The following is a 23,809-nucleotide window of genomic DNA, read 5'->3' on the forward strand; positions in this document are numbered from 1 at the left end:
GGTCAGGCTGAGAATTGGTTGAGCATGGTTAGGAATTAAAATAAGGCCTGCCTCGTCTTAATGTTGTTTTCTGCTGAGCCACACTTCCAAAGGAGTCCACCTTTCACAGCCCAAACTATACCTGTAGCACACAATGCAATGAACGTCTGTGCGTGTTTCTTCACCAAGTCCACCTTCTGCTGGGGAAGGGGCAGCCGCTGGAGAATATGATCCAAGAAGTCGTTTGCTATTACTGCCACTAGGTCCCATTTTAGCTTCTCTAGAACTAAACACTCCCAGTCCTATACAGGAAAACAAAACAAAACAAAACAAAAGAGGGTTATACAAAAACAGTCTTTTTTGTTAGATATTTCAGAATAGATCAGCAGGACCCTAAAACTCCCCACCCATCTCTTAAAAAAAAAAACCCCATACCCATACAGCTTGCTTCATAAGACATCGCAGCCAATATTACAACACTCAATGAGCAAGCATCTGCTTCAGAGCTTGGATAAACTACTCCAGACTTTCCCAGCCAACATGGCTGATCACCGTTTGGCTGAGATGTGCTTGGCAAGAATCTTACCATGAACTGCCAAATAAGGGACAAAACAAAGAATCACATGGAATTGGCTAGGACCCATAAAAATCAGAGTAACTTTGTATGAGATAGAAAGAGGTTCCACCATTGTTGCCTCTCCTATTTCTTGTCACATCTAGGACCACAGGCATGCTTACTACTGCTCCTAAGAGATGGAAGATGTAAGTCTAGAGCATTCCTCCTCTCTGTCTCCCAGGGAAATGCATTGGGTTAAAACTAGTATGCAGAATTAGCCAAAATCTACATCTGCTTGTTGATGCCCTCAACTAGCTAAACAGTTAAGGTCACAACTGAATATATCGCTAGACAATGACTCTTCCATTATCTAAGCCTATAGAGGAGTCCTTGTTTCATTCATTTGCTGAGAAAAAACTGCAATCAGGTTTATTTGTTCCAACAAAACTCTTAAATTCCAGATATTCTTATGTTGTATGGTTTCTTTTTCCAATTAAAGAGTTTTAACCTAGACTTTCTCTATACAGTGCCTTTCACATGATTCGAACTAGAAGACCCATCAGTCGAAGCCACGTCAGAGGTAATGAGAATTGTAGTTCAAAACATATGGAGGTCCCCAAATCAAGGAAGGCTCATCGACTTCAAATTTTCAGAAATCCAGACACTTCTAGGGACATCAAATTAGCTGTCTAATTTTGCTTTAAAGGTTTTCAACCCATGTTTATCTCCCTCGAAAGTACAGATCACAGCATAATTATTTAATTCCCTTATCTTAGGAAGGAAGACCACTAGAACTCTTGGCAAACGTAAACCCAGGAAAGGCACTATTGCATTCTGCCTGAAAGAGGAAACACCCTTTTCTTGAAACTTTTTCAGTCAATACTATCATGTGTCCCCAGCCAGCACTTTTGGATCAGGGCTTGGAGGTTCTGCACCTCAGATCTATCATGGTCAGTAACTGATGCTCAAGGTGGAATTAGATCTTGTTTGTATAGTAGCTCTAGTGGTCTTGGGTCAAAGAAGCCTCTTAGGTTCACTGGGGCCTCAATATTCTTTTTGAACATGTCCCAGAAAAGATGGCAACACTTGCAGCGTAGGCACCAGTACCATGGGGACAAATGAGCCATCGTAGCAAAACAACATCTCCACACATCATGTTGTTGTTGTTTATTTGTTCAGTTGCTTCCAACTCTTCATGACCTCATGGACCAGCCCACATCAGAGCTCCTGGCTGTCACCACCCCCAGCTCCTTCAGAGTCAAGCCAGTCACTTCAAGGATACCATCCATCCATCTTGCCCTTGGTTGGTCCCTCTTCCTTTTTCCTTCCATTTTCCCCAGCATCATTGTCTTCTCCAAGCTTTCTTGTCTTCTCATTATGTGGCCAAAGTACTTCATCTTTGCCTCTAATATCCTTTTCTCCAGTAAGAAGTCAGGCTTTGTTTCCTGGAGTATAGACTGGTTTGATCTTCTTGCGATCCATGGCACTCTCAAAATTTTCCTCCAACACATCATACTGATATCAAAATCTCAAAGACCAGAAAAACAACTGACACACATGCAGTTCATCACTCAACCCACTCAGCAACAGATGTAGATAATGAAATGAGCAAGAGAAAAAGAGTCCATTTTGCAAAAATGAAGATTCGATTACATGTCTACTTTTGTCTCCTTTGTGAAATATGACAATTCAAGACATTAGTCTCTTGATGCAACATGAAACAACTTCAAGCAGTGCCCTCCTACACTCAGAAAACAGTAACACACACTTTCTCATCTGGAAAAATAAATGTGTGTTTTGGATGTCCTTATGAAATTAAGTTTATGCCAAACAAGATGACAGAATCAGAAGTGGCAGACTAGAAGACGATATCGTCAGATCTCTGGAAGGAGGTGCCATCTTTAAATGTTCTTCCACATAAAAATATTCCACACAAGTAAAAATAGCATATCCGAAACAAAGACTATAAGGCAGACTATAGCATGACTCTTAATGCCATGCTAGTGTTTATTTGCGGGAAATATTTTACAGAGAAGCATTTTACATGCTCAAGTATAACAATCCATTATGCAATTCCTCTTAAACCGTGGGTCCTGACCTCAAATGGGGTTCCCTTAGCTCAATGTTGGGCAACAGTAAAGGTTTTCTGAATGCCACTTAGCTGTTTTAGACATTAACGTGAATCTCTTGTGCAGTGTTTACAGCTGTACTTCATAAAAAGAAAAATCAGTCTGTTTAGTGAACCTTGCAAATGCTGATTTCTTATCAGTAAATGTTTGATTTTTATATGTCTTTTATATGCCGCTTTGGGTCCCTTTATATGCCGCTTTGGGAGAAAAGCGAGATATAAATAAAGATTTATTAATATTACTATTATTATTTGATACATAACAAGATTAGTACACAGCAAACAAGATCACTATGCTGGCTTTTGTATTTGATCACACATCAGGCATTTCCCAAGTATCTAGGATTGTGTGATGTATCAGCGAATAATGCATACAGATCCGAGTAGGGTGGCCTTTTGCAGCTGACAGATGGTAATTTTGTCAGCGCCGATTGTGTTTAAGTGCAAGCCAAGGTCTTTAGGCACTGCACCTAGTGTGCCGACCACCACTGGGACCACCTTTACTCGCTTGTGCCAGAGTCTTTGCAGCTCTATCCTTAAATCCTCATATCAGGTTTTCCAGTTGCTTCTCGTCAATTCTGCTGTCACCTAGGACTGTAACATCAATGATCCATACTTGTCCCGCCCCCCCCCCCCCCCCCGCCCCCAAAATCATGAGGTCAGGAGTATTGTGCTCCAAAACTCTGTCAGTCTGAATTCGGAAGTCCCAGAGTAGTTTGACATGTTCATTTTCCGTAACCTTTTCAGACTTGTAATCCCACCAGATCCTTGTCACAGGCAGATGGTATTTGTGGCACAAGTTGTTGTTGTTGTTATTGTTGTTGTTGTTGTTATTATTATTATTATTATTATTATTATTATTTACTAGGGGCCATGTGGAAATTTCTTCAGGCAAAACACATCCTGAACAAAAAAGTATAAGAAGCCCTGCATTATACAATCTCATGTTCAGCAATTGGGGTGGAGAGTTCTGTTGTTTCCCAGGTCATATTTCACAACTGAATATCTTTACCAAAAAATAGTCCCCAATATCTACGGGGCAGTTTTGAGCATCTTAAAGAACAACAGGACCAAGGACTGGGCAGACCAGATGGTAAATGCATGAACTTTGAAAGCAGATCCCATCAAAGCAAAGACCTTGTGACCTGCTGACATGAAATGCTCTTTTGAGCCATCCCTGCAGTTAAGCCTGAATACAGCAGATTGGCTGAATGAATAAAGCACAAGCCTGCTCAGATAATACCCGTGGACGGAAACCCAGCTTCCTCCAAGTGGATGAATTCCTTGTTGCATCATTTCCTTCTAACTAAGAATAACTTCATCATGATTTTGAGTGCGGAGCTGGTGTCAAGCAGGCATCCTTTTCTGCAAGAGGAAATTGACCTGCTGGGAAAGTGAGGCAGCTTTCCTTCCAGGAGCCGTGGAGGAGCTGGCTTGTGGCTATATCCTGCAAGGTTGCCAGGATGTAGCTATTGTCCTAACTGTGATGAAGAGGCTTTCTCCTTCCTCTGCCTGGATCACTCTCACTGCCCAGTTGTGAAAGAAGAGAGAAAGGCACGGGACATTATTAGCACACAGAAGGGAAGTAGCAGCTCTCTACAATTGTGTAAGTGAGATATTAACACTCTCAATCCCAGAGCCAGATGCCATGCAGCAGTACCCAAGGGAGTAACAGGCCCATCTTAATAGCAATGAACACTCAAAAGCAGGCTGAAAATCATTCTGTGGTCCTAAAGCCCAAGACCAGGAAGAGACCTCAAAAACAAATCCCAGATCAAGGAGTGCAATCACATTCTTATCTGTGTTTCTCGGACATTTGTCTGTGGCTTCCAATATTAAACTCTTCGTGTTATTCCAATGAAGAACACTACATAGTGGGTTTGGGATCTTTTCACTGCATTCACTGCATATACTGTTTCAATGAGGAGAGATAGCAAAATGCCACATCCCAACACACACACACACACACATATATAGTAGAGTCTCGCTTATCCAACCTTTGCTCACCCAACGTTCTGTATTATCCAACACAGTCTGCCTCCCACCCAGATCCACAGCTTAGTACATAATGTTGCCATGTATTAAACTGCTTTGTCTGTCTATTTGTTGTAAAACATGATGCTTTGGTGATTAATTTGTAAAATCATAACGTAATTTTACATTTAATAGGCTTTTCCTTAATCCCTCCTTATAATCCAACACTTTCACTTATCCAATGTTCTGCCGGCCTGTTTATCTTGGATAAGCAAGACTGTATTGATATTTTTTTCTTCGACCCCACTTTTTCCTCTCTAAAAAAGAGACCCAAAGTGGCTATGCTGGCTATTGTGGACACATAGCTAAGATAGAACTTCATTCTTCTAATACCCAATAAGCACAAAGTCTGTATTTCTGTAGCAGCCATATTCGGTGTCCTCTGATGCATACCTCATTTTGCAGGTTCACAATAGCATCAAGACTGCACTCAAAATGAATTCAAGGGAACTATGTGAGTGAACAGGAATGGCTTGTTACAAAACATATTTGACTAGGAGCAGAAATACGAATAAGGGCAAATTTCATTTATGAACTGTAAGTGAAGACTGCTGGAGATTGATATCCCACTCTGCTCACATGGACATCCTTATGTATTTATAGTAAGGCTGTGCAATATATTTTGTTCAAGCCAAGCAGCAACCACCCTGCAAATGCCAAAAAGGAAGGGGCATGGAAGTAAATTTACATTTGCATTAAGAAAAATCTAAACTCTTTCTTCTCTCAAACCACATATCTTGCTTCCCTTTCCATCCTCTGAGAAAAGTTTTTGCAGAGATTATCTCACACACTTCCTTCAAAAAACTCCAGCTTTATGTTGATTCAACTGCATGATGATTAAACTGGTTTTGGAGAACTTGCAGTATTCCAGATGTTGGTGAAAAACTACTTCCATTTGTGGGCTTCATTACTGTGAAGCTAGCAAGGAGTTGGGGATGTTTAGCTTTGAGAAATGAAGGCATGATGTCCATCTGTAAATATTTCAAAGCATGTCAGATTGAGGAGAGGGCAAGCTTGTGTTTCATTTACTCTGGAGATTAGGACACAGAGCAATGGATTCAAATATCAGGTTCCATCTAAACCAGGCATGGGAAAACTATGATTCTTCAGGTGTTTTGAACTTCAACTCCCAGAAATCCCAGCCTTTTTACTGATTGTTAGAAATTGTGAAAGTTGAAGTCTGAAAAACCTGAAGGGCGAAGTTTGCCTGATCTAAATATAAGGACAGTAAAAGCTGTTTGGAAGTGGAATATGCTGCCTTGGTGAATGGTGGTAGTAGTAATAATAATAATAATAATTATTATTTTTTTTATTATTATTTATAGACTGTCATCTCTCCCCAAGGGGACTTGGAATGGTGGGGTCTCCTTCTCTGGAGGTTTTTAAGAAGAGGCTGGATGGCCACCTGCCCAGATTGTATGTTCCTGGGATTGTATGTTCCTGCGATTTGAAGGCCAAAACATCTGGGGACCCACAGGTTGACAACCACTCCTCTAAAGATACCCACTGAGTTGCACTGGAGGATAAAGATATTTCCAAGCAGATACCACGGTGGGGATCTCTTGGTCTTCCAGCAAAACTTTATGGCATGCTAGAACCAGGAGTGAGATCACATTCTTTCACATCCACGGTTTCATATAAACATGGTCCACTCAGGAACATATCTCCTGCAGATGGGGTCCTACTCTATCTCTTAAAGCTTGTTTAAAATGGTATTAGAAAGTAATACAAACAAGCATTATCACCATTCAAAGTTCCATTATTAACATAAGACTCAGGAGATCAAGCATTATTAGGCATGCCAAATAAATCATGTATTTATTTTTGTGTAAATTATGAATATTCAGGGGGGCCCGGTGGCACAGTGGCTTAAACCGCTGAGCTGCTGAAATTGCTGACTGAAAGGTTGGTAGTTCGAATCTAGCCCCAGCTTCTGACAACCTATCTGTTTTGAAAACATGTAAATGTGAGCAGATCAATAGGTACCGCTCCGACAGGAAGGCAAAGGTACTCCATGCAATCATGCCAGCCACATCACCTTGGAGGCATCTACAGACAATTCCAGCTCTTTGGCTTAGAAATGGAGATGAGCATCACCCCCCAGAGTCAGACATGACTAGACTTAATGTCAAGGGGAAACTTTTATCTTTACTATGAATATTCAAATTTGGTCATTAAAAGAAAATGTATAGCAATCCTGACCTGCTGATCCATCAGATAATGAAGGAGGACATTAGGATGGAGTGCTGCTGTGCTGGTCGAAAGGAACTGTATTACAATATGTGTATGTGGAGTGGGGAGCAAGTTGATTTTCAGAAATGGTGAAATATCTGCTTTGCTCCCCCATCACCACCTTGCTTAGGATTGTGCTGCTGGAAACATGTAGAAACACTACTTAACCACTACTAGCCTTTGCTTCTGAAAGTCAGAGCACTCAATCTTCAAGTAATCAACCTTAATATGTGTCCTTACATGTTACAGGAAAAGTCAAACAGAAATCCTTGCCTTTACTATTGCTCCCATATATACATTTATTATTATATCATTTAAATAAAAAGGATGACCAAAATGTCCAATCATGTATAATATCGTATCCTAGGCAGTTGTGAGCAGACTGTTTCATTTCTTACATCAGCAAGGCTATGAAAGTTGGAAATGTGGTTTCATTCAGTTATTTAAATCAGCCCTTTTGCTTTGTTAGCGTAAATGCCCAACCCCATCCTGTTGACAGGAACTGGTCGAATCCTTCTGTAGGTGCATGTAAATATGAGGATGGCATGAGGATGGGATGGTGGCCTGTCCTGGCCTCTTGTGATCCAATAATGTCAGCTCAAAATATTAATATTAATATTAATATTAATAATAATAATAATTTATTTGTATTCTGCCCTATCTCCCCGAGGGGACTCAGGGAAGATTCCAGTATATACAGACACAAGGAAAACATTCAATGCCTAGGAACAACGAAACACAGAAAAAAGGTAAAGGCTTTCCCTCTAGCTCTGAAGAGTGGTGCTCATCTCCATTTCTAAGCTGAATAGCCTGCATTGTCTGTAGACACCTCCTAGGTCATGTGGCCAGCATGACTGCATGGAGCGCCATTTACCTACCGGCTGAAGCAGTACCTATTGATTGACTCACATTTGCATGTTTTAAAACTGCTAAGTTGATAGGAGCTGGGGTTAACAGCGGGAGCTCACACTGTCATGCGGATTCGGACTGCCAACCTTCAGTCAGCAAGTTCAGCAGCTCAGTGGTTTAACCCGTGGTGCCACAGCATTGGCCTTTGGTACTAAGGAAAGAGGGCAGCTATGCCAAGGAGCCTTCTTCTTTGTTAAATCACAGTGGAAAGGTTAAAAGATAAGCCTATTTCTTTCTTTTCTGAACAATCCCATATTTGGATTTACTTTTGAGCATACACACTCAACAACCAGTGTGGCAAGTTAGCATGGTGTGGTGATTTGAATGTTGGAGTACAACTCCAGAGACCAGAGTTTAAATCTGTTCTTAGCCATGGAAACTTGGTGGGTGACCTTGGAAAAGTCATACTCTCTCAGCCTCAGAAGAAGGTAACAGCAAGCCCCTTCTGACAAATCTTGCCACAAAAATGTCATAATACGTTCACTCTAGGGTTGCCATAAGTTGGAATTTGAAGGCATACCTGGGACTTCATTATAAATATCCTGCTTACCCTTCTCCTTCAGAAAACTTGACCTGCCCACTCTGCAGAGGACTGCATACTAGTTCACATCATCTCTCATCAATGGCTGTGCTGACTAGGGGTTATGGAAGTTATAGACCAAAAACATCTTGTGGGTGATGCCTTAAAAGACCTTTGTTTCCCAGAAATGCCAGACATTGTTCAGTCAAAAGCCTTAGCCACAGGATCCCAAAGAAAATCCAGGTTATATACTCTCAGAATACATAATATTTTAATATTATATTTGTGGTTAAAAAGAGATGCTTTACTCAAAATGAATAGACCGTTCATGCAAAGCCTAGTACAGCTGGATAGGTGCTTCCTTGTTAAAAAAGCACCCCTGATTGCCTTCAAATATTAAACTAGTTAACTGATTTTAACTGGTTTCTTAATCTCTTGGTAGAGAAACTACTTGTTACCAGTTCAAATAATTTGGCCATATCCTAAGAGAGAACAAGAGCAGCATCACACTTATAGTAATGGAAGATCTTCTGAATGTGTTTATGCCTGCACTGGGCTCTGCTGAATTTACAAGTGGACCTATTACACTATGTAAATCATGCTATGTAGTGTTATTGGAAGTGGCTATGCAACTATAATATCACCACTTCAGTTCTGAATCATATTTTGCTATGTCTACAAAATGGAGTGTTTATCTTAAATATTCCAAGGCATTCCAAGGCAATTTATATCAAAGGAAAATTGCAAACAGTTATTGTCTTCAGGATAATTCCCCCCCCCCCCCCCCCCAATAGAACTGGTAAGATAATGAGTCTTTTTCATACACCACAAGCTGCAGGATTCCTTTTTTCATATTATGGAAATATGGGAACAGAACAGGCTTTTCGTGGAGCTCTTTGCAACCCTTCTTTCTTAAGTCAATCCCAAATAATTTGGGATTGTCAACCTTTAACCCCAGCTCACTTATACAGAATCACAGAATCATTGAGTTGGAAGCGACCTCATGGGCCATCCAGTCCAACCTCCTGCCAAGAAGCAGGAAAATTGCTTTCAAAGCACCCCTGACAGATGGCCCACCTCACAGTTTAAGATCATCTGGGGAGGCCCTGCTCTCGCTCCCGCCAGCATCACAAATACGTCTGGCGGGGATGAGAGACAGGGCTTTCTCGGCTGTGGCTCATCGCCTGTGGAACTCGCTTCCCACTGAGGTAAGAACGGCTTTGTCCCTCTTGTAATTTAAGAAGAAATTGAAGTCGTGGTTCTGGGACCAGGCTTTTGGACAACAGACATAGATAGCACTTTGGACATGGAATTGGGTAGGGAATTGACTGGAATGGTGATACGGCTATCAATACTGTTTTTTACTGTTTTAATGAATGTTTTACTTATTGTTTTAATTGTTATTATATTGCTCTGTTATATGTAGTGGCATCGAATTGCTGCCAAATGTAAGCCGTCCTGAGTCCGCCTTTGGGGGTTGAGAAGGAACAGGATAGAAATACCATAAATGAATGAATGAATGAATGAAATGGCCACCCAGCCTCTGTTTAAAAGCATCCAAAGGAGCCTCCACAATACTCCAGGGCAGAGAGATCCACTGCTGAACATATCTCACAGTTAGGAAGTTCTTCCTAATGTTCACGTGGAATCTCCTTTCCTGTAGTTTGAAGCCATTGTTCGGTGTCCTAGTCTCCAGGGCAGCAGAAAACAAGCTTGCTCCCTCCTCCCTATTACCATCAAAAGCAAAATTGAATCATATGAAAAAGACATAATGGCAGCACCAGGGAAAAGTGTCATGTCTACTGAGAAAGAAGCAGGAAAAGAAACAGGAAAATGGCAAACGTATATGCCACACAGGAAGAAGTACCACAGTGCTACTAATGAGTGGCAGCACAAACCGATTTGTAGAAATGGAGAAGGTGTCTTATAACCAGAGAAAGGAAGACATCTTACCAAAACTTCACACGGTGTGATGGAATTGTCCGTATAGATGCAGAGTTTCTCCACGCTGAGAGGTGTGGTCTCCCGCAGTTTGGAGGCCAGAAGCATACAGACAGCTCCCAAAAGCTGCAAGTGGTTTTTCCGGGTGGAGACACAGGACAGGTAGCGATCGACGTAATTCATGGCCAGGGGGAACACCTCCTCTTCACATTTCTGCTCTTCGCAAACCTAACAAGACCAACAATCAAAAATTAAGGTGAACATGTCCATGAACAGGCGGGCATCCACTCTTATTTGTATGGAAGCTTTAAAGAATTACCATTAACAATGTATTCTAGGTGGTTCGCAACCTTTGGTCCTCCAATTGTTTTGGACTTCCAACTCCCAGAAACCCTAGCCCACTGACCAGGTGGTTAGGAATTGTCCAAAACACATGGAGGACTAAAGATTGGGGACCACTGCCCTACACAATTATAATGTTGGAATTTCACTTTAATAATCATGCATAAAGCCTATGGAATCCTTGGAATTGTATTTTAGGGAAGAGGAGTTAGAGCTAAGTGTTCCAAACTGTGTGTCGCGACACATTTGTGTGTTGGTTGCAGTGTGTTGCATGACCATAATAAGAAATATATGTGAAATAAGCAAAAATCATACATTTTTAAAAATATGAATGACATGTTGTCACGAGAGATGTTGTGTCCCTATGCATTCAGTTATTAAAATGTTTGCATGTGTCGGTCTCTCTTATAAGGGGCTGATTTAACTTCTGAATTACTGTGTCGTGAAATGATACACATCTAAAAAGTGTGTCACCAACATGAAGTTTGGAAAGCTCTGATTTAGTGTTTTCAGTCAATATGCATCAGGGCCTCAGCAAAATACAAACCCCAGGATTCTACAGGATATTTATTTATTATTTATTTATTAACTTTATTTGTACCCCGCTACCATCTCCCCAAGGGACTCGGTGCGGGTTACATGAGGTCGAGCCCAAACACAACAATACAAGCAATAAAACAACAATACAAGCAATTAAAAATATAGACAATAAGATAAACAACATTATCAATAAACAACACACAATTAAAACAGAGGGGAGGCCAAATGTAAAGTTAAAATTGGAAATATGCTGGGACATGGATGGAAGATGATACTGGTGTTTGTGAAAGGGCATACGAGCAGACTTAGAAAATGTAAAATGCTTTGGAGGACATTATTCCAGGAAGGCACACTGGAACAGCCACGTCTTCAAGTTCCTCCTGAAGACTGCCAAAGTTGGAGCCTGTCTGATGTCTTTAGGGAGTGAGTTCCAGAATCGAGGGGCCACCACCGAAAAGGCCCTCTCTCTCATCCCCACCAATCACGCCTGCGATGCTGGTGGGATTGAGAGCAGGGCCTCCCTGGATGATCGAAGAGGGTGTGTGGGTTCATATACAGAGATGCGGTCACGCAGGTAGGCGGGTCCCAAACCGTTCAGGGCTTTGTAGGTAAGAATTTGCACCTTGAATTGGGTCCGGTAGATGAAAGGCAGCCAGTGGAGCTCCTTAAACAGGAGGGATGACCTCCCTCTGTAAGGAGCCCCGGTTAACAACCTGGCTGCCGCCTGTTGGATCATCTGAAATTTCCGGGCCATTTTCAAGGGCAGCCCCACGTAGAGTGCATTGCAGTAATCCAGTCTAGAGGTGACTAAGGCGTGGACCACCTTGGCCAGATCCGCCTTCCCATGGATATTGCCATGGTAGTTAAAGAGGAACCACAGGGCTATAAGTATGTAGTGTGAAAGGGCACCAAGCTTCTTAAATGGGGAACCCAGGGATCATGCTGCAGTTTCCTGCTCTTCCATAGACGTCTTTTGCAAAATTGGTTAGGTTAGGTCACTGAGCCATACTTTCCACCTGCCAATGGAAATATTTCTCTTTTTTTATAGGATGCTGTGAAAAGACATAGAAGTCCACCTACACAGGTACTCAAACATTCATAACAACCAGATCTTAATGAAAGAATCAGACGTAGCATTTTCTGTCAGATAATTTCCATGTTCAAACACATAGGGTATTTTTAAGGTCTTAATCATCTTTCAAGCTGTATTGACTTGAGTTCCCATCAATGACCATAATTATATAATTATCTAGAGATGGAGCCCCCAGTGAAACAATGGATTAAATCCTTGTGCCAGCAGGACTGCTGACCGAAAGGTGGGCAGTTCGAATCCAGGGAGCAAGGTGAGCTTCTGTCTGTAAGCTCCAGTTTCTCATGCGGATATATGAGAGAAGTCTCCCACAGGATGATAAAACATCCTGGCGTTTCAGAGTAGCATCCTTGCAGACGGCCAATTTTCTCACATCAGAAGCGACTTGCAGTTTCTCAAGTCATTCCTGACATGAAAAAAAATAAAATCTAGAGATTTAAACTAGCATATTTAAATACTAGGCAAACGGAGCACTTTCAATGTCTCATGCATTCCAAATCATTCATGTACTTATGGCAGAAGTCTTTTTGAGTCAGCATCCACTGCAACCAGATTTTGAATACAGAATCAGCACTTGGGTTTTTGTAAATTTTGTCCCAATGTGTCATGCTTTGTGAGTAAGAATCAAACCATTCATATCCCTCAACAGAACATTTCAACCCTGACGCTCTGGATCTCATGCCAATGCAAACGCCATTGAACTGAATGCTATGTGCACACAGGAAGCTATCAAATGATGACAATATCAACCAAGAATAATTTGTGGAATCAAAGAGAGGGAGGAAAGGTCCGGCGTCCAGTCCCTCATCTTGACCACTGGCTAGACCGAGTAACCAAAACACTGCCCACATTGAATGCATGAAATTACAGTTAAAAATCTACACTGAGCTTTCTCTTTTCTGCAAAAGCTCATTATTTTTTTCTTGTCCAACTTTCTTATAGATTTGTAACAGAGCAATTTTTGTATGGATTTGTTGTCACAGGGCTTTCCTGCTTTAGCATTTGGTATTTGTCTAAATGATGACTTTTAAACCTTTGTGCCAGCAGGACTGCTGACCAAAAGGTCAGCAGTTCAAATCCGGTGAGTGGGGTGAGCTTCTGTCTGTCAGCTCTAGCTCCCCATGTGGGAACATGAGAGAAGCCTCCCACAGGATGGTAAAAGCCCCTGGGCAACATCCTTGCAGATGACCAATTCTCTTACACCAGAAGCAACTTGAAGTTTCTCAAGTCGCTCCTGACACAGAAATATATATAAGGAAAATAACCAGGCTTGCAAGTCAACACAACTCTGTTTTGCTACATGATTGCAAGAATTTGTGACACTAACAACACAGCATTTCAAAAGAATGAGTTCTCTTCTATCCAGTTTCTGGGAGTTTCCCAGACTGCATTCCTGGAAGGTATTCCTACCTTTACCCAGATCAGGCCAAAGCAAATTACTCTTTGCAAGCCCTAAACCGTGAGCCAAATCAAATTGTCAGGATGACACACGTTCCTTGAGGGGAAATGGCCATTTATGCTGAATATATAGACTCTCTTGCATAAGGAGAAGGCTAGTCAAAGTTCAGACAGTCTCGGGATGGTCATGTCAGGGTGTATCTACATTGTATAATTAATGCAGTTTGGAACCACTTGAATTGCCATGATTCAATGGAAGATGTAGTTTATTCAACACTAGGCTTTTTTGACAGAGAAGGTTAAAAACCTTGTGATACTGCAACTCTGATGATTCCATAGCATTGGTTGTTTTAAAAAGCAGCATCTTGTTTTTGGTAGTGGTGGTTGTTGTTATTATAATTATAATTGACCTGATGCATTTGTTCCTTTCCTTTTCCTCCTTTCCCAGTTGGGAGATCAAAGTGTATTGGCAGCTTAGCAGCTCCCTTTTTTGCCACCTCTCCAACCTAAAAATGGCTCTTTATTTGGCCTTGCAGCAATGGGGGGCTTGCTTTCCCAAACACAAGACCCAACTGCAGGCAGGAAGGAGCCGCTTGCACATTCCCAGGCCTTGCAATGCATTGATTCCTAACTGCAGCGTGGTTCCCTGCCTCCATTGATTCCCGAGCCCCACAAATACTGCTACAAAACATACCATTGCACCCCAGATAAGGCTGAATACACCCCCCCCCCTAAATGCACTCAATCTCATCCCATCCTGCACCCCCCAATTCAAAGATCAGCACTTTCTCCAGGCCTCAATCCTACACGCATCCTTGCTCAATGTAATTTACTTCCGAGTAAACACAGCAACTCTTAAATGCATACTTACCAAGGAGCAAAACCATCTCTCAGATTTCCTCTCTCTCTCTATATATATATATATATATTGCAGAGAGAGAGAGAGAGAGAGAGAGGATCAAGTCCCATGGAAACTCCAGGAGGCTTTCTTCCTAGCAAACCTTTGTATTTCCTTCCCCCCCCCCCCCCAATATACACATATAGATATATATGGGGCCACCATGGGTGGAAATCCCACAAAGTTTTCTTCCAAGGAATCCTATGCATTCCCTTCCCCTAATATATATGCATTTCCTCCCCCATAAATAGATGAGAGGAAGCCCCTAGGAAACCTCATAGGCTTACTTCCTTGGGAACCTTTGCAGCCCATAAACACATTTATATATAGATCCCATCTCTCTTTCTCTCTTATATATCTCTAATATATATTGTATACACACACACATATAGATCCCATCTCTCTCTCTCTCTCTCTCTCTCTATATATATATATATATATATATGGGGGGATTAAATGCAAAGATTTTCTAGGAAGTAAGTCTTCCTAGGAAACCCTTGCATCCTATATGGGAGCTATATATATATGTGTGTGTGTGGGAGGGGATGATATATATATATATATAGAGAGAGAGAGAGAGAGAGAGAGACAGAGAGATCCAATATCTATCTATCCGGGAGCCAAATGCAAATTGCGTCCTATATGGGAGCTATATATGTGTGTGTGTGTGTGTGTGTGTGTGTGTGTATGTGTATATGTTCAGATCCAATATCTATCTATCGGGGAGCCAAATGCAAAGGTTTCCAAGGAAGTAATCCCCCCATATATGGGGGAGTACAAAGGCTTCCTATGAAGTAATCTGCCGTATATATTTGTATGAGGGTATGCAAAGTTTTCCTAGGAAGTAAAGCCTCGTGGTCAGAAGGGAGATATGCAAGTATTTATACTCTTTCTCTCTCTCACACACTCACACACAGATTCCCTTTCCTGCCTATCCCAGGCCTGGGCAAACTTCGGCCCTCTGGGTGTTTTGGATTTCATCTCCCACAATTCCTAACAGCCGGTAGGGAGTTGAAGTGCAAAACACCCGGAGGGCCGAAGTTTGCCCAGGCCTGGGTTATCTCCTGCCTTCCCCCACTTTATATATGGGGGGGGGGGGGAGTTAAAAAGAACGCTCCAGGGCTGTGAGGATGGGTTTGCTAAACGGGGGGAGGGGGGATGGAGGAGGAGGAAGGACCCCCCCCCCCCAAAAGACCCGGGCACCGACCTCCAGCATCCAGAAGGCCAACATCTTCCGCATGTAGGGCTGGATCTCCTTCTGGACGCACTGGAAGTAGGAGGCGCGGGGGGTGTAGCGCTCTTCCTGGAGGAGCAGATTGCGGAGGACGCGCCGGTCGGCCAGGAGCCGAGGGTCCCGCTTGGCCCGCCGCGCCGGACCCGCTTCCCCGCACAGCAGTTCCATGCGCCCACGGGACCCCGGCGCCGCGGGTGGAAGGAAGGAGGGAGAGAGGGAGGGAGAAAGGCTGGGAATGGAAGGAGAGGAAAGAGAGAGAGAGGCCCGCGAGCAAAGCCAGGAGAAGCCGGACGCTCCCTCTCTCTCTCTCTCTCTCTCCGGCCTGCTTCCCCGCCCCCTGCGCAGGGCAGAAATGGGCGCTGCTGCTGCTGCTGGTGCTGACACTCCCGCATGGAACGCGGCAGCAGTGGAAGGACCTCCGGGGAGGCGGAGCCCGGGATGATCCTCCTCCTCCTCCTCCTCTTTGGCGGTGGGAGCCGGGGAGCGCCGTCCCTTCTGCCTGTGACGCCCGAGGACCCCGCCTCCCAAGCGCCTGGCCACGCGCCCCGGCTGCCCTCCTCGCATTGGAAGGGGGGGGGGGAGGGGAAGGCCTTCCTGCTCCGCCACACCCCCACCTCTGTATAGATGGGGTTTGGAAAAAAATAATAAAACAGAAAACGCTTCTCTACCCAGAATGTTATTTGCAGCAAAGCCAATAAAGGATGTCCCCGAGTTACGAACAAGATGGGTTTTAAGTTAAATGTGTTTGTAAGTCGGGACGGGCACGTTTTTAGGTGTAACTCCAGCCAATATTGTGTGTGTGTGTGTGTGTATGCACCCGCCAACTTTCCCTTCCTTTTTCTCTCCTTCTTTTCCTCCTTTCTTCGTTCCCTCTTTCCTTCCTCCCTTCCTTCCCTCCCTTCTTTCCTTCTTCCTTCCTTCTCTACCTCTGTCCTTCCCCTTTTTTCTTTTCCTCCCTCTTTCCTTCCTTCCTTCCTTCCCTCCCTCTCTCCCTTTTCTTCTTTCCTTCTCTCCTTCCTTCCTTCTCTACCTCTTTCCTTCCCCCTTTTTCTTTTCCTCCCTCTTTCTCTCCTTCCTTCCTTCTCTACCTCTGTCCTTCCCCCTTTTTCTTTTCCTCCCCCTTTCTCTCCTTCCTTCCTTCTCTACCTCTTTCCTTCTCCCTTTTTTCTTTTCCTCCCTCTTTCTCTCCTTCCTTCCTTCTCTACCTCTTTCCTTCCCCCTTTTTTCTTTTCCTCCCTCTTTCTCTCCTTCCTTCCTTCTCTACCTCTTTCCTTCCCCCTTTTTCTTTTCCTCCCTCTTTCTCTCCTTCCTTCCTTCTCTACCTCTGTCCTTCCCCCTTTTTTCTTTTCCTCCCTCTTTCTCTCCTTCCTTCCTTCTCTACCTCTTTCCTTCCCCCTTCTTTCTTTTCCTCCCTCTTTCTCTCCTTCCTTCCTTCTCTACCTCTGTCCTTCCCCCTTTTTCTTTTCCTCCCTCTTTCTCTCCTTCCCTCCTTCCTTCGCTCCCTCTTTCCTTCCTTCCTTTCCTCCCTCTCTCCCTTTTCTTCTTTCCTTCTCTCCTTCCTTCCTTCTCTACCTCTTTCCTTCCCCCTTTTTCTTTTCCTCCCTCTTTCTCTCCTTCCTTCCTTCTCTACCTCTGTCCTTCCCCCTTTTTTCTTTTCCTCCCTCTTTCTCTCCTTCCTTCCTTCTCTACCTCTTTCCTTCCCCCTTCTTTCTTTTCCTCCCTCTTTCTCTCCTTCCTTCCTTCTCTACCTCTGTCCTTCCCCCTTTTTCTTTTCCTCCCTCTTTCTCTCCTTCCCTCCTTCCTTCGCTCCCTCTTTCCTTCCTTCCTTCCCTCCCTCTCTCCCTTTTCTTCTTTCCTTCTCTCCTTCCTTCCTTCTCTACCTCTTTCCTTCCCCCTTTTTCTTTTCCTCCCTCTTTCTCTCCTTCCTTCCTTCTCTACCTCTGTCCTTCCCCCTTTTTTCTTTTCCTCCCTCTTTCTCTCCTTCCTTCCTTCTCTACCTCTTTCCTTCCCCCTTCTTTCTTTTCCTCCCTCTTTCTCTCCTTCCTTCCTTCTCTACCTCTGTCCTTCCCCCTTTTTCTTTTCCTCCCTCTTTCTCTCCTTTCTTCCTTTTCTACCTCTTTCCTACCCTCCTTCACTTTTTGTTTCAATCCTTCCTTCTGTCTTTCCTTCCCTCCCTCTTTCTCTCCTTTCTTCTCTACCTCTTTCCTTCCTTCCCTCGCTGTTTGCTTCCATTCTTCCTTCTGTTTCCTTCTTTCCTTCCCCCTCTTCCTCTCCTTCCTTTGCTCCCTCTTTCCTTCCTTTCCTTTTTTGTTTCCTTCCTCTCCTTCCTTCCTTCTCTACATCTTTCTTTCCTTCCCCTCCTTTCTTTTCCCTCACTCTTTCTCTCCTTCCTTCCTTCTCTACCTCTTTCCTTCCTTCCTTCGCTCTTTGCTTTCATCCTTCCTTCTGTTTCCTTCATTCCTTCCCTCCCTCTTTTTTCCTTCTTTCCCTCCTTCCTTCACTCCCTCTTTCCTTCCTTTCCTTCTTTCTTTCCTTTTCTCCTTCCTTCGTTCCCTACCTCTTTCTTTCCTTCCGTTTCTTTTCCTTCTTCTTTCTCTCCTTTCTTCTTTTTCTACCTCTTTCCTTCCATCCCTCTTTCTCTCCTTCCTTCCTTCCCTACCTCTTTCTTTCCTTCCCTGTTTTTTTCCTTCTTCTTTCTCTCCTTTCTTCTTTTTCTACCTCTTTCCTTCCATCCCTCTTTCTCTCCTTTCTTCCTTCTCTACCTCTTTCCTTCCTTCCTTCCTTCCTTCCTTCCTTCCTTCCTTCCTTCCTTTGCTCTTTGCTCCCATCCTTCCTTTGCTCATTCTTTCCTTCCTTTCCCTTTTTTCTTTCCTTCTCTACTTCCTTCCTTCTCTACCTCTTTCTTTCCTCCCCCCCCCCCCCGTTTATTTTCCTTCTTCTTTCTCTCCTTTCTTCCTTCTCTGCCTCCTTCCTTCCTTCCTTCCTTCCTTCCTTTGCTCCTTGCTTCAATGCTTCTTTCTCTCTTTCCTTCTTTCTTTCCCTCCCTCTTTCTCTCTTTATTTCCTTCTTTCTTTCTACCCTTCCTTCCCTCCTTCCCTTTTTTTCTGTATCATCATTTAGCTTTTCATCATTTAGCTTTTTGGGGTTTTTAAGTCTTTTCTGCTGGTTTTTTTGGGGTGGTGGTGGTATGAGTGATGGTCACTTGTTGGCCTGATAGTTGTATTATGATTTTGTGTCAATTCGTTCAGTGGTTTTTGAGTTATGTTAATCCCACAAACGAACATTGACTGGAATTACACTTTTTGAACCCCTACTTTGTGAAGTCTGACTTGGCCACAGTGGTCCATGCTCTTGTAACAAAAAGGATAGACTACTGCAATGTGCACTATGTGGGGCTGGCTTTGAAGACTGTTCAGAAGCTTCAAGTGGTCCAACATGTGGCAGCCAGTTTGCTCACTAGGACAGCATTCAGGAAGCATACAACTCCCCTGTCACACCAGCTCCACTGGCTTCCAGTCTGCTTCCAAGCATAAATCAAAGTGCTGGCTTTAGCCTACACCAGTGGTTCTCAACCTGGGGTCCCAGATGTTTTTGGCCTACAGCCCCCAGAAATCTCAGCCAGTTTACCATCTGTTAGGATTTCTGGGAATTGAAGGCCAAAAACATCTGGGGACCCACAGGTTGAGAACCACTGCCCTAAACAGTTCTGGCCCATTTTACCAGTCCAAACGTATCTCCTGCTATGATACACCTCGGAGATTAAGATCTTCTGGGGAGGGCCTGCTCTCCTCACAGGTGCGACTGGTGGGGAGAAGAGACAAGGCCTTCTCAGTGGTGGCCCCTTGGCTATGGAACTCCCTCCCAAGTGAAATTAGAGCAGCCCCCTTTGACACACCCTTGCGATCCCCCAGGGGTCCCGACCCCCAGGTTGAGAAATGCTGCCTTCACCAGGGCAAGAAAGCATAATCAAAGCCCTCCTGACAAAGAGCCATTGAGCCATAGATATATACAGATATATATGATTCACACACACACAATATGTACATGGCAGATATAGTATCATAGATTTGAAAGGAACCCCTAAAGAAGGATAATTATATGTTGCATGTTCCAGAGTAGGCAAACCAGACAATCTCCACATCAATACTGACAAAGAAACAACAACAAATATTGTTTACTACAAGCATAAAGAAATTACGTATATTAGAAACCAATACTTTCTCATTACTTTATTTTCCAGTTCATCAGACTGGGCCACAGCCATGCATGGCAGGGGATGGCTAGTTCCAGATATATAGACTCAATCAAGGATGCCTTGTACTTGAATCTGCAAGACCTGAGCCAAGCTGTTGACTTGGATTCATAAGTCTACTTGATGATAATAAACAACAAATGTGGATACTTTTGAACTGCCTGGAGGGTTTTTGCACAGCTTAGCAAACCCAATCTCCCCTCGCAGCTGAATTCGCCTCCTTTTTGCCATATGGAAATCACAGCACTGAACAGCTTTACAAAATTGTTCCAAGATAACCAAGGGCGTATATGGGGAAGCCCTTTGGACATTGTGAGTACATTATAATGCTAATTGTTTCTATCAGCGTGACCTTTCTAAAGGAACGCTTTTTTGACTGGGGTTATCTGATTAGACAACTGTCTTGTGGGCTTGAAGGAATGAAAGCAGACAGCTAATTAGATTACAATAGCCAGGCTTATTTTGTGATGAATAGATTGTAAATGCCACCTTCCTTTGGAGCGCCAAAGCATTACTCAACAAAGGATCCTGTGATTAATGGGACAAATTCCAAAATGCTGACCATTATAGTAGTGAAAATATCTTAAAATGTCCAACTAAATGAATAAGGTTTCTTGGCCTCAGAACAAGAAGAACCTCAGAACTTGGATTCAGGGCAGCAAGAAGAAGTCTCAGAACAAAAGTGCAAGTTTCATAATGGATGCCATAGACTTTCCAAATAATCCCCTCCGTGTTATCCTCCTCATCCTCCCTCTCTCAATGTTTCTGAAAATGAGGGAGTGTTCAATGTGGGAAATATTGAACAGTCCATTATTCAGTGCCTCAGGAGACATTCAGTATACAGCCAGCCTTCCACATTCACTATGGTTAGGGGCATGGAATCCCCACAAAAGTGGAAAAACCATACATGAAAGTCCATCTTTTTTACCTGAAAGAACACTTCTCTAGGAATCTTTAGGTCCTCCAGGAAGACCTCATGGTTGACCATAGAATTGCAATGGAGGACCTAGAGATTGGGTTGTTGTAGGTTTTTTCGGGCTATATGGCCATGTTCTAGAGGCATTCTCTCCTGACGTTTCACCTGCAACTATGGCAAACATCCTCAGAGGTTGTGAAGTCACAACCTCTGAGGATGCTTGCCATAGATGCAGGCAAAACATCAGGAGAGAATGCCTCTAGAACATGGCCATATAGCCCGTAAAAGCGTACAACAACCCAGTGATTCCAGCCAAGAAAGCCTTCAACAACCTAGAAATTCCTAGAGAAAATACTTTATTCAAGTTAATAACCAAATCTAGAAACATCACATCTACAAATGTAGAGGGCCGACTGTAAAATTCTTCTCGAACACACACCATACACTCCCCCAAGCATCTCCCCCTTTGCCTCTCAACCTCTTCCACCTTCTCCTCTTCTCCTTGTACAACTCCTTGTACAACTCCATCATCTTCTCTTTTCTCTCTTTTCCACACTCATCTTCCCCATAAGCCCTTCTCCCTTTCTGATGTTTTCTTTGTCCTTGCCTGTTAAATTTGTCTTCTCTTGGCTTTCCCATCTTTATTTCTCACTGTGATTCTCCTTCTCTTCCCCCTTCCTTCTAACCATGTGGTTCTCAACCTTCCTAATGTCGCGACCCCTTAATACAGTTCCTCATGTTCTGGTGACCCCCAACCACGAAATTATTTTTGTTGCTACTTCATAACTGTAATTTTGCTACTGTTATGAATCATAATGTAAACATCTGATATGCAGGATGTATTTTCATTCCCTGGACCAAATTTGGCACAAATACCCAATACACCCAAATTTGAATACTGGTGGGGTTGCCGGGGGGTGGTGGTGCTGGTGGTGCTGGTGGTTAGGTTTGTCATTTGGGAGTTGTAATGGATGGGATTTATAGTTCACCTACAATCAAAGAGCATTCTGAACTCCACCAAAGATGGAATTGAACCAGCTTGGCACACAGAACTCCCATGATCAACAGAAAATACTGGAAAATACTTGAGTTCACCTACATCCAGAGAGCACTGTGGACTCAAACAATGATGGATCTGGACCAAACTGGGCAAGAATGCTCAATATGCCCAAATGTGAACACTGGTGGGGTTTTGGGAAAATATACCTTGACATTTGGGAGTTGTAGTTCAGCTACAATCAAAGAGCATTCTAAACCCCACCAACGATAGAATTGGGCCAAACTTCTCATGCAGAACCCCCACGACCAACAGAAAATACTGTGTTTTCTGATGGTCTTTGGAGACACCTCTGACACCCCTTCGCAACCCCACCAGAGGTTCCGACTCCCAGGATGAGAAACACTGTTCTAACCACATTCATTCTCTTACTTTCTCACTCAATGTCTCACAATCTCCTTCACTTTTGTTCTTAGCCCACCAAGAAAACCTTGAAATCATGTCAGGAATATATTAGATAATTATCAATAATCAGAATCATCATCTTTCGCTCCCCAAAATATTCAGTGATTTTAGCACCATGTTTATCATGATTATTTTGAAGGTGAGATAGTTCCATGACTGAACAAGGAAGGAAAGAAGGTAAGTAGGTAAGTAAGGAAATGAGAGTAACCCATTAAAAGCATTGAAAATTTTCCTTTCACTTACCCAGAAACTTTTTTTGGTTACATGATAATTCTCATGTTCTAAAAATAAATACCTGCAAAATTATTAAAAATTAGTCTGTTCTAAACTAAGCTTGGAAATAGTTATTTGATTGGATTGCACCTTCCCTGTGTTGTGCAAAGCAGTGATTACAAAAGTTTGAAATGGAGCTGGAATTTTTTCCTTTTTTTTAAACTCAGAGCATAGCATTTACACTTTTTTAAATTGGACTACAATTGCCAAGTGGTTTTAAAATAAATGTTTGCACACATTTTCAAAAGAGAACCGGGGAAAGTTTCTTATTCAGAGTAGAGCTTGCCAACCTGAGAAAGATATTCTCCTTTGTTAGACTTTCCGGTTTTATTTGAAGGACATACTCTAAATCAAGCATGGTTGATACATAATTGTACAATGACCTCACCAAGGCCTATCCTCATGGCGTTAGAAGAGCCATTCCTAGATCTAAGGTTTAGCCCTGAAATCTCAAGAGCCTAGAAGGCTATGGCAAGCCTACTTAGCCAACAACCACTCCCAATAAATTAATTGGTTCATTATGGCTTTAGCATTTGTCTACAGTGGCACATTTTTATGAGATCTGTGGAGAGAGCAATGACATTGCCTGAAAAATGAAGATGGCATGTTTAGCTGACTGAGCAAACTACAGAAGTTCTGAACATGACGAGAGCATTGGGGAAGCATTTTATTTCAAGTGAGAAAACACCATTATTTATTTTCTTGTTTTATTGCACTATAAATAGCTCATACAACAAAATTTCTGGGAAATGTACATTCTATTAAAATATAAAATACTAAAATAATAGTGGGTTGCTGTGAATTTTCCGGCTGTATGGCCATGTTCCAGAAGCATTCTCTTCTGACGTTTCACCTGCATCTATGGCAGGCATCCTCATAGGTTGAGGATAATAATAATAATAATAATAATAATAATAATAGACTAAAATGCAGACTGAAAAAACAATTATATAAAACCAAGATAAAAACAGCAGTAGAGGATAAAATATTTCAGCAAATGAAATTAAATCTGCCAGCATCTTATTAAGACTAATACTTTACATTCGTTATGTTACCAAGGACTCATTCATTTTTAATTGTTGTTTTGTTGTTTCCTCCCACTCCC

General features: G+C 42.8%; 1 protein-coding gene across 2 annotated transcripts in view; it reads right to left on the reverse strand.

Annotated features, from left to right (window-relative positions):
• Positions 1-23,809, reverse strand: part of CCND3 (cyclin D3) — a 100,835-nt gene that overhangs the window by 13,822 nt on the left and 63,204 nt on the right. The window contains exons 1-3 of one of the 2 annotated variants that reach the window (XM_060773048.2): positions 15,775-16,146; positions 10,312-10,527; positions 122-281 (exon numbers count right to left, since the gene is read on the reverse strand). In XM_060773048.2, the coding sequence (XP_060629031.1) occupies positions 122-281; positions 10,312-10,527; positions 15,775-15,969 (571 nt within the window). In that variant the 5' untranslated portion in view covers positions 15,970-16,146. Of the gene's footprint in view, positions 1-121; positions 282-10,311; positions 10,528-15,774; positions 16,147-23,809 lie in introns of those variants that run through there. The other variant, XM_060773049.2, reaches the window with a different exon arrangement.

The sequence above is a fragment of the Anolis sagrei genome, chromosome 4 (genome assembly GCF_037176765.1).
Source record: "Anolis sagrei isolate rAnoSag1 chromosome 4, rAnoSag1.mat, whole genome shotgun sequence".
Taxonomy (NCBI): domain Eukaryota; kingdom Metazoa; phylum Chordata; class Lepidosauria; order Squamata; family Dactyloidae; genus Anolis; species Anolis sagrei.